At 32.3% G+C, this 12,362-nt stretch overlaps 1 protein-coding gene across 1 annotated transcript; it reads right to left on the bottom strand.

Annotated features, from left to right (window-relative positions):
* Positions 1–5,670: 5,670 nt before the first annotated feature.
* Positions 5,671–11,402, bottom strand: LOC110821089 (myb-like HTH transcriptional regulator family protein). Its single transcript, XM_022050811.2, has 8 exons — positions 11,175–11,402; positions 8,882–9,867; positions 8,532–8,739; positions 8,238–8,314; positions 8,117–8,156; positions 7,252–7,324; positions 7,096–7,165; positions 5,671–6,217 (listed from the first exon to the last, which is right to left on the bottom strand). The coding sequence occupies exons 2-8, from the start codon at positions 9,542–9,544 to the stop codon at positions 5,849–5,851; spliced, it is 1,500 nt and encodes a 499-aa protein (XP_021906503.1). The 5' UTR covers positions 9,545–9,867; positions 11,175–11,402; the 3' UTR covers positions 5,671–5,848.
* Positions 11,403–12,362: the final 960 nt, after the last annotated feature.

Here is a 12,362-nt window from a genome sequence, read left to right as displayed (position 1 = left end):
GATTTTGTGAATTCGATGATATGCTTGCTTTGTTGGATGCTCGTTACTTGTTTAAGTATTCATGTTTATGTGGGAAACGGAAAACTAAGGAAAAAAAATAGAAAAGGTATGTGAATTGATAAATGGATAAATTGACAGCCTCACTAGATATCCTAGGAGATGGGGGACGAACCGGGTCCATAGGGAACCCTACCGGGAACGTTGTCTCATACCGGATGGGGTATGGAGATTTTTAATATTTTGGCACTCATACCGGACGAGGTATGGGGACGGCCCGCTTCACCCTCATATCGGACGGAGTATTGAGGTTTCATTATTTGGGGCCCATACCAGACGGGGTATGGGAATAGCTCTGGGAATTAAGTTTGTTAAAGGAATGGTTCACGTGTAGCGGGGACCCCCTATGGATCCCCACGGATACTGGTAGGCTGATAAAAAGGGGGTAACTATTGTTTGATGATTGAAATATAAAAGTATGACATATAATATGATACAGATTATGTATGAATTCATGATATTTATGATGTTACTATTTCCATGAGTCGTTTTTATAGCTCTCACTGAGGTAAGTGGACGGTAAATGGTTTGATTATGGATAAATAAATTTACTTGAAACTTGTGCTCCATTGGTTGTCTTTGGTTTTCTACCAACCTTTACTTCTGTGACGGTGATATAGTGTGAGGTCTTTACTGGGTTAGTGTAGCTCATTCCTTACTTAACTATTTCAGATCATGAGAACTTGGTTCCCGAGCCCGATCTACAAGAAGACGGCGAGTAGATACCTAGATGTTTATTAGTTCTTTTATAGTCTTTCATTTCCAGTATTTTCCTTTAAAAGACTTATTTTCGGTATTGTTAGTACGTTTAAGTTACTGTATAAGGGATATTAATCAGAACTTTTTATTTCGCTTCCGCACTTATATTCTTTATATACATTTCCTTTATTAATTTTTGGGGTCATTTCAAATACCATCCTATTAAATGACGTCAATGAAATCTTAGTTTCCGTACTATTACTGTGGTAGCTTTAAAATACATCTGAGTTAATTTTTCATATTTGATATATTTAATTTAGTCTTTATATGTGTTTAAAAATATATAGTGATATTAAAAACATAGTTTAGAATCAAACGAAAAAAAGATGGAAGATGAAGGAGCTATATTAAACATGAAGAGATGTGAAAAAATATGAGAAACTTCTAAATAAAGTAAAATAATGAAAAGTTGTAACTTTTATATAAGACGTCATAACGAAAAGTGACAATTTTTAGATGAAATGATATATGAAAAGCAGTAACTTATATATGAAGTGATATTACATAAAACGACAACTTTTAGATGAAGTGTCATGTGAAAATTGATAATCTTTTAAATGAAATGACATATAAAAAGATTTTTTAAATAAAATGACATATGAAAAGTGGTAATCTTTTAGATGAAATGGTATGACGGAATGGTGGCAACCTTTCTCTTACGCCCTCACTCCTATAAATAACGGGAACATGAGAAGAAAGGAAGAGACATTCTGGATGAGAGAAAAATAATAAAAAATATAGAGATAAAAGAAGAAGAGGGAGTACGAAATATGTGATCTTTTTTTTAGTATTTTGAGGTTTTAGATAAAAATCTTGAAGAAACTTTGCTAAATTTGTGAGAGCAGAGGAAGAGGAAGAGAAGAGTAAGAAGGCTCACTATCAAAAGGAGGTTATAAACAGTTAGAAAGGTAAACACTTTCTTAAGTTTTAAAGTTCGGTTTCACTTTAATTTTTTAGATTAAGTTTGCGAATATTGTGTTAAATATTTTTGAGTCAAGAATATGACCAAAAATTATCCCGAAACTCTATCAGATTTTTTAGCAGAAAATATCATAAATAAAGCTAAAAATTTGCCGAAAATTACAACTACTAAAGATTTAAGGTAAGTGGATATTATGGATTCATTAGTCTATGTAGTTTTGAAATATTTAATATATTTTTAGTATAAAAATGTGAAAGTGTTTGAATTGTCTTTCTATTTGCTAAGTAATTATTTATTAAAATTTTATTTTCATATAAGTATTATTTTATTTTTTGTTTTTAAAATGTAATTTTGATATATATACATCACTCATTATAAAAAAAGTTGTTCTGAAAATACCTGTATTATATTGACCTTTAATGGGGCCATACATAATCATTCCTTGTTTGAGTGTACTGGCAAAGTGATAAGTGTATACCTATACATAACCGTTTCGTATTCGGGTGTATCAAAAAACAGTATGATCTGCGTACCCTAAATGTTTCGTGTTCGGGGTTAAAGTATAAATAGAAAAAATTCGGTCACGTAGAACCATAGTCAGCAGTCTCAACGAACTGGAGCGCATCGCGTGGCAAGGCGCGCTGACATCGGTGCCACGCGGGAGGACACAATGGCGATTTGCGTGCCCCGTGATCGGATGACCCAAGATCGATCCCGCTCACGTGGATGACCCGGATTCATTTTTTCCTTAAGTGCGATCGGACGGTCGAGATCAATTGTGATAAATGACTCAGATTCGTTTTTTACTTAGGCGCGATCGCATAGACGAGATCGATTGCGATGAACAGTTCAGATCAATACAGAATAATTATAAATACTTCACATCACACGGGAATCTAAACCCTAGCCGCCAGCCCCTACCAGAGAAGAAGAACCAAACACTAGAGAAGGAGGCCAACCGCTGACCACCGTCGCACCGTAGCCACTGTCGACCGCCAAAAAAGATAAAAATTCTCCCTACCTACTCAGAATTTAATTTCGAGTATCCCTATAGGCAAATCATAGTAAGAGGGACGAGGGTAAGCTAGAAACTGCGGGCAAAGTCGGGCGGAGTCCCCATGGCTAAAATTATAAAATTCCTCTGATGAACCCCTTCGTGATTCCCATTTTACATAATTTTTTTATCATTGTGTTCACCATCCTTTTCTGTGCAAGATAGCCAAAGAAAAAACCTCAGTCGCGAAGGAGGATCAGCAAAGTCGCCATACTCCGAGGCCCCCCCGCCGGTAGGTTCATTTTTTTTGTAATTTTTTGGCCAATCGAGACCCATAACGTGTTTTTCTGCAGGGATACAGCCAAAGCCGACCAAAATTGGCCAGGTCGAGGCGAACCACCATCGCGGGCGACAGAATCGGCGCTGGAGCACGGCGACAGCACCTTGCTAGAACTCTAAAATTTGCCATAACAAGTTTTGAACACCAATTTTGAATTTTTGGGGTAACTTTAGGTTTATGACGAGTGTTTTGAATTCTACAGAAAAATTCAGAAAACTCGGAACCCATTAATAGGCGTAGTAGATAACTCAACATCTCGAAATACCGATGCAGATAAGGATCTCTCACCCTATTATCCATTATGGTAAATTGAAGTTTAACGATATATAATTTTGTATTTTTGTGAAAAATTAGAAAATCCTAAAAATAATTACACCCTATTATCCGTTTCGTATTCGGGTGTATCAAAAAACAATATGATCTGCGTACCCTAAATGTTTCGTGTTCGGGGTGTAGCAGTATTTCAAGGTACTCATGTATGTTGTTCTGTGTTCGGATACATAGAGAACCAGTGATAAGTATATGTACCTACGTATAATGTATGGTAACTGATTGATCATCTATAATAATGATGAAGTATATAGCAAACTAATTGTGATTATGTTTTCTGATTTATGCATTCGTCTTCTTATTCGTATCTGTTTTGGAAAGATTATATTATATATGTTTTGTTGTGTGTAAAGAAATTATATATTGTATGTAATATGCTATGATTTTATAATATCGCTTATTGAGATATTTTATCTGCTCCTTCTATTACCCTCAAGATATTGAAGATACTGCTGCAGATTGACCAGTGATATGAAGGAAATTTTTGAAGTTAAATTATAAGATTAAGGTTACTATTTCGTACTTTTGTTTAATAATATAAGTAAGAAAATTTAGAGACTCGTACATGTGTTTATATTTTACATTTAAGGAATGTAACGCTTCTCCAACTCTGTTATGATTAATAAAGTTAAGTTATTTTATTTAACTTGAGTTGATGTGATTTAAGTAAGTATGATCTGATCATTACTATATAAGACAGAGTGTGGTCCGTGATAATTATTTATATGTATATATAATAAATTAGCTATATACTTCAGCATATATAATGTTGCTTGTATTTTATATAATATATTTGCTTGGTTGAAATAAACTTTTATAAACCTTTTTTCCTTCTTTTTTTTTTCCCCAAGATTTATCCTCATTCATGTTTCTTTTAAAGTAAATTTGTTTTATAATTTCCTAAATATTACAATTCAAGATTTGTGGAATAAGAAAATTGAAAGAACGAGGAAGCTGATAGAGAGAAAAAAGATATCTACTTTTTATTAATTAAAAGATTCTGATTTTTATAGAGCTTTATGTACCATCAATTGTACATTTAACAATGGTATTAAGTTAATTAAGTTAATAAAGCATAATTTACTTTTAACTAACCAATTAACCAACTTAATACTCCTCTTCAAGATGGAATATATATATATATATATATATATATATATGTAGATACCTTAAGGGTAATCTAAGACAGGAAAACAAAGAAAGATTAATACACACACTCACACACACACACAAATACATACATATATATATACAGATATATATATATATATATATGAAGACACAAATTTTGGTTGCAAGAAAACCATGATGATATTGGCTTCATAACCCTACAAATTTGAAGACTTGGCTACCCACATGAAAATAAAAGAAAGGGGGATTATCTGACTTGTTGGATTTCTTGCAAAAGGCCAAACTATTATTCCCAAGTAAGTTACAGTTTGAGAGATCATAGCCCACCAAATTTTAAAATCAATAAACTAATTAGTTCATTGATTGGTCTTCTATGTGACCCGACATTCAGTTGAATTAAATTAATTAACATAATTAAACATATTACCTTCATAATTAGTTAATTTAATTAATTTCAAGATTCACATAATCACAATTTTAACATTCATCAAAATTCTTTGATATTCATCCAAAATTATTAAAATTTATCAAGAATCAAGATCTAATTAAGACTCTACAAAAACTCAAGACTAATTGTAATTAAATTATAAAAAAATAAAGATTCTAAGTTCTTCCATAAATATAAATATTATTGGTTTATACCAGTAAATTTTAAATACGATACATTTTATGTTTAGTGGTAAGCCACCAATATATTTATGAACCAACCATACCATATTGATTCAACATAGTAGTACTAATTTGATTGACAAATTTTACTAATATATAATTTATAATTGGCATTTAGCAGTATATCATACTTTTAAATAACAATAAAGTTTTTTTTTTTTCATAATTTAAACATAATCATGCAAATAATGAAAAGTGTTAAATTTTGCTGGTGAAAATCTATCCGTTTAGTTAAATTTTTTTCTTAATATATTATAACAATTGATTTATGGATAATCTATAAAATAAATATGTAAAATATTATAATATCAAAGTAAACCTAATACCATAGTATCAAAGCATGATATTTATGCATGAGTCGACCATGGTGAACTTGAGCTCATTAGCATAATATATATCTATTTATATACGTTAGAACTTACAGCTTTGAAGATCACCAATTGCTTACCAAAAAATTCAACATCAATATTAGGGTTCACATGCTAAAATCAATTAATGTGAGAATATTTCCCGAAGAAAAGACTGATTACAATTCATGTGAGAAGCAAAATGTTGGAAAAATGCAAATCAACAAATTCTAAATATAATTCCTACTATACATGGAACTGACATCCTGCTAAAATAAACGAGTTCAAGACAACATGCTCTATAGAGTGGAGACAACATGCAAAGGGGAAGCTTCTTGTCTTCCAACTTCAGCCTCATCAGAAGCCTTCTTTGTCTCGTGTTCGAGGCGAGGCCTTTTTGGCGATTTTTCAGCTTTTGAATCATTTTTGTCAGGATCATCTTTATGATTGGAAATGGATGGCGAAGGTGATGATGACCCGGATGGTTGTGAAGGCAAAGCAGCAGCAGCAGAAGTAGAAGACTGCAATTCGGAATTTTGATGTGAATTACTCATGAAGCTAAAACCTTGGGAAGGAATTAAGGTACCGCCTGCTTTCTGTTGTTCCTCCAAGATCTTCTGCAAGTATCTTGCGTGTTCCTCTATACGTAACTGAAGAGCTCGTTGTATCTGTTTACATCAAATACAAGTATGGTAAAACAAAAGCGATACCAATATTTGTCAATAAAGATCATAATGATATTATTCTAATCCAATTCAAGCTTATTATATGTATAATCAGTTTCTAAAACTTAATTATTTAATACATAACAGTTAACTATTAATTTACAAATTCAGTACATAATTCAATTAGTATTTCAGTAAAACTGATGATTGATTGTATATTTTACATTATGCACATGATGAATGATAATGAGAGGTTAAACAAGTAGAACCAACCAGCACTGTTTTTCTTGGAATTTCAAAAAATTTGAGATAAAAAAATTTAAGTTTTGTTTGATAAATAAAAATATATTTGTTTCGCTTTCAATATCCATATATTTTTGTAATATAAACAATTATGAGTTGAAAACAAAAATAAACAATAAAAAGAAGTATAATAAAAATAGTGATGGAGTTTTGAAAATTTTAAATTATTTTTTAGTGTATTTTATTGTACAATGTAATTTTTTATGTACATTTATGAAAACTGATAGGAAATGAAATCAAAAGTTATTTTTGTATACCAAACAAAGCCTACGACTTTTCATATTCTTTATATATTTACATGTATGGATTTCAGAGATAAGAAACAAAAGTAGTTTCATGTATCAATATGAGTTTTCCAAATTTTAAGCCAAAAAAAAAAAAGACAAAAGAAAGGAAACAGAAGTTATATTTCGGTATCATGTTTCAATCACTGAAATTTTAAGCAGCAAGAAGGAGAAAGTCTATCCTTCCGATACCATTTGGAAAAACAAAGAACTAAGTATCATGAAAGAAGATTTAACAGGAAGTCAAAGTTCAAGATGAAAGAGACTGAATTGCGAATTGAGAAGAAAATATACCTCAAGTTGTTCGTGCAACTGCTTCTGAACTTCCACCTGCATCCTGAGAGCCTCAGTAATTTGAATGCCCCTACAAAACAGATAATGAAATTCTTAAAGCTTGTTTAAAAGAGAGAGAGAGTTTCTTGACACTGGGAAATAAAATGTAGCACCAACCCTTTTTTTCTCCCATCACTCTCGGTGCTGCTTGAAGCTGCTTTTTTCTCTTCCGAGCTAGAAGGCTTCTTCTCTAAGTATGAAAGAACAGGCATAATTTCAGAAACTCCAGAAAGCATTGTAATTCCATATCAAATGTAATATGAGACCATTCTTTGCCAGATGTAAGGTTCATATTGTCAACCAAATTGCAGGAGAAATAATTTTCTGAAAAAATTATTTTCTTAAAAAGATATTGACAAAAACACTGCCAACTACTAAAAGCAGTGTGAAAAACTACATAAACACAAGAAGGATATTAATCAATAAACCTACTACATCTAGAAGCTTTAGGACAGAATTATTGTCAACATGCGAGTATATTACTTTAAGCTAGGCAGTCTATTTCAATATGCAAAAAGAGTATGATCAGGCCCAAAATTAAACTACTAATTTGAGCACTTATCAGATTTAGGCATGGAAGTATGTAAAGAAATCTAGTTCCATTGATTTCCAAAATCATCTACTTTACTATCCAGACTGCTCATAATTGGAACAAGTGGGACTTACTGCAGGATAAAACGGACTCGAGAGGCAGATTGAAAGAACAACCTCGTGAATGGAAAGAAGACTTGAAACATTTTAATGAAGTATGGAATATAGCTACACTTTTCTTGTTAGACAATAGTGATAGCATGCGTCATGAAGGTGTTAAGAGACCAACACTAAGGTAATAAATCTCAGAAACTATGTACAAAATCTATACATACTTCCTTTTAATGTATGGCTACGCAAAAGAAAATGATAAAAACTGTAATAATAATGATGGAATGATGACAAGACAATGCGAGGGATCAAGAATTCTCTTCCATGATTTGTCAATTACCTTCTTTTTTCTCTGGCATATACTTGGCCAACCGGTATTTCTGCAAAAGGTTAAAACTGATGTGGGCTCAAAATGAGTCACAGGATGTTTTGTTTAAAACTTCAAAAAGTTAATTGACTACCTGTAGGTGGCTTTTCACATGATAAATAGTCAAACCTTCAACATTCATAAGCTTCAAAACACCTTTTGGAGTAGCCTCTGCATTGGGAAGCAAATGAATTTTAGAACATTGGAATCATGTTAGCATCCATCTTTCATTTACTATCAAACTCTTTACAAAGTATATTATCTTTATGTTTCTTCAGTATATGGGTCAGTGAACATGGTCTAACAAACCTGCACAATGGACTTTATTTATAACAAGAGAAACCATGTCCTTTTTTGTCTAGTACAACAGAAGGCATAGGATACTTACTTTCAGGTCCATCAAGCTTGTTGACTGCCTCTACAAAACGCTCATGGAGTTCAGGTGTCCACCTCATTCTTGGCTTGTGCACAGTAGCTGACCCAGAAGAGGGCTGAGTTGAAACAGCATCAGCAGCTGGTACAACAGAGGCAAAACTTTGACTGCATGTAAAACCTAATGCTGACTTTGGCGAAGCTTGAGGAATTTCATATATTTCCTACATAATATTAGTATCCCAAGAAAGAGAGTAGGAAGAATTATTCAAGATAATGAAGACATTTCCAGAAGAATTGAAGTATTAATTTTAGTTAGATTGTTGTTTGTTGCAGTGCTACAAATGCTTGCTGACATGTACTTACATCAATCCTTGGAGTTTCTCCATGGTCAGTGATAGCAATGTCAAGCTCTTCAGATAAAAATTGCAACTCCATCTGTTCTGTAAGTGCTAAACTGTCATTTCCACAGTTCATACCATGAAAGCTACCATCAGAAGTATCTCCAGGTATATTAAGGAAGTCTCTCATAAGAGCCTCCGACTGGTCGTCATCATATGGATTTCCTAGATCCTCACTGAAAATTGCAGGAGATTTTGCTGACTCGACAGCAGAAGTTGAATGGTTGTATGTGGGAGGATTTGGGAGAAATGGAAGATTTCCAAGCTGCCTTTGGGTTTCTGACTTTGATGAAGATGATAAATATAAACTGGTACAGAAGAGAGAAGAGCGTGAAAATGTGCTCCTAGGATGTTGGCCATTAGGACTAGGAGAGACGGGACTACTTGGTCCAGACTTTAAGAAATGCTTTTGGGGCTGGATCATATATCCTCTTACTTGGTTAGGAGAACCAAGGGATTCTGATTGAATGAAAGGCGAAGTCTCTCTTTCTGTTTCAACACCCAGAAAATTATGAATAGGGGATGTAGTAGTGCAAAATGAATGTCTGACTCCATTCCTAGACTCACTTGGTGCTACTGACATGATACTTCTATGCTTCATGGTTTCAGAAAAATATCCAATCTTCATTCACAGCCCAAATCAACAGGCACAATATGCCAAAACCTTCTTGGAGATTATCAAGCCAAAAGAGCTAGAGCAATTGATGAGATATACAACTGAAAATAGATTATGAGCATATCTAGGTATTCAGCACAGGAAGAAAGTCCAGTAAGACTGAGGATCTATTAATGATCTATCATAAATTTTAACAAGGTCTCCATTCTTGAATAAGGATCCCTCTTATGTCAGCAAAAATAGGCAACATCTCCTCAAGCAAAAACTTTCAGGACTTCCACTTGAGGGTAGGAGAGTGCTAATAATGTCTGCCTGATAAAGGAAGAAGACTCCCACTGGAGAAAGATCAACCGTTAACTTAATAAGGACTTGCAGGCGAAACCATTATCAAATATGATACATGAACTTATTAATAAAAGAGAATGTCGGAAATACTTTTCTTTTAATGAAACTTGTCAAACGTATCACAAATCTAATCACCATCGCTTAGTTATCAACAGCACCATAGCTAAAGAACACAATGATAATATGAACATAAGGATGAAGACTCTAAGATTATAAGTTGAAACAGAACAGATTAATGGAAATACATTTTCTTGAACATACAAAGTTCAAAAGTTTTTACATAATCAATACTGAAGCATTTATATATCACTAATTAGTACACATATTTATATTTTCATTCAGTACAAAAATCAGTATGCTATCTTTTGGTGCCAAGAAGGTTGTACTTTGTTCTGCATATGACATTGTCGTAACTTCCTAAAGGTTATATTAGTTGTGTTGTTTAACGTATACAAATGAACCCAAATTACCCTTATATAATTTATGGACTCTTATAGACCAAATCATCATGTCTTTTTACTTCAAAAACTAAGAGCTAAGCATTTTCGATCCATAATTATACCCAAGACTTGTACCTAAATGGAGCAACATAGCATACATCTAATTAAAACAACATTGATGAGAAATATAAAGAAGAGATGACAAACAAGAAATTGACAAGCAAACACGTCTATTGTCATAAGGGAGTTTCAAAGCCTCCTTTAAATCTCTTGTTTGTACAAGCTTGAAAATACTCGTCAAGAACAATCTCCACCATACCCACTCCAAAACCCACTTGACTTTTGTGGAATCCTAATTCTCAACCAGGAAAAAAGTAACAGAAATTCAAAAAAAAAAAAAAAAAAACCATAGATGGAAATGCTTATCCAAGTCAGAAAAATAAAGGAGACACAGAATGAAGAAGAACTGAGGGGTGAAAATTACTTTGTGCTGAAACTGTTACCAGTTTGAGATGGGATTGCATAAATTACAGCCAATTAAGTAGAAATCTTCATTTATTCATGTAAATTGGTAGAGAAGATGAACTATATATACTTGAAGAAGGAACTAGATATACTTGAGCTGTATAAATTACCAGTAATAATTAATGTTCGAAGATAAAAAATAACAGAAAGGAGAAAGAACAACCAATTAAAATTCGAAAAGCCACCAAGAAAAACAAAAATCAAAGATAAAAGAAAGAAGAAAGACGAAAAGTCATCCAAAGAGAAAAGCAAGTAGCAGACGAACTGACTCATTCGTCTTCTTCATAACGCATATGCAGGAAAAGAAAAGGGTAGAGGAGAGAAAGCGAAACCTGATATGAGAAACGACTTCCTTCTTTCCAAGAATCTCTGCAGAGGAAATGGTTGCTGAGTTTAATGATTGAGTTGGGTATAACAGTAAAGTAAGAAAAATCAAGGAAAAACAAATGGAAATGGGGGAGTCAAGTTCAAAGTGCTATGATTTTTTGGTGGGTGTGGTTGTGGGACGGAAGAAGATGGCGGATTTATTTTTTCTTGGAGATCCCTGCAGTCTAATTATTGCTTTGATTTCCTTATTATAATAATAATTTTACCATTAATGATTTTATAAGTTAATATTTGATTCCTAAGTTTTAATTATTTTATATAAGATAAATTAAATTAATTAAGAATTAACTCTTACGCAAACTATATTTAATTAACTTGATCAGCAATAATGAGATTAATTTTTGAGGCTATCTTACACTGCAAAGAATCGATTATTTTAAAATTAAATTATTTATAACACCAAATTAATTACTTTTACGCAAATAATGACCAATTTCTGCATATATTATGCTGAAAATTTTATATTTCTTTATTATTACAGACTCCTCTAATTTTGAACATTTAAAATTTATATACACTAATAAAAGATATTTTAATGTATTTGGGTTATTATAATATTATTTTAATTAAAATAATTTAGTGTTTTCAATACAATATTTTTTTAACTAAAAATATTTTAAAAGCAAAAATTATGGATAAGCATGGAACTGGGTTGGAATAAAATCATTAACAGTTGCCAGTTTGGGTTTGCTAAGTAATCCAATGGCATTTTCACTTCAAGATTTGGCTGCGCGCGTGTCTACAACCGCGTTTTGATTCTCGCATCCACGAGCTAATTCTGGAGTGTAATTCACGTACCAATGGAATGTGAAGTTGATCCTGTGTCGTTTTGTCCAAGATTCCATGGCTGCCAAGTGATGGATTTGGCTTTTCTGTCTCTATATGCTATGCTATGACGTCATCATCTTTTGGTTATTAGTTTTTCTTTGGGTATCAATGATTACACTTCATAAGAAAATATTTATAATAATATTTTTTTTTTTCGCCTTTTATTAAAGTTCTTTTTCTAAAATTCTAGAAGGTAGAAATTATTATTACAAGTTAAATATCTAATCCAATTAGAATTATATTTTTTACTTTTTAATATTTATATTATATCATTCATGTTAAAATACAAAATTTACCTTAAAAAA

The sequence above is a fragment of the Carica papaya genome, chromosome 5 (assembly GCF_054855325.1).
Source record: "Carica papaya isolate Zhongbai chromosome 5, ASM5485532v1, whole genome shotgun sequence".
Taxonomy (NCBI): domain Eukaryota; kingdom Viridiplantae; phylum Streptophyta; class Magnoliopsida; order Brassicales; family Caricaceae; genus Carica; species Carica papaya.
The sequence above is the reverse complement of the archived record's forward strand: the minus strand, read 5'-3'. Positions and strand labels throughout refer to the sequence as shown.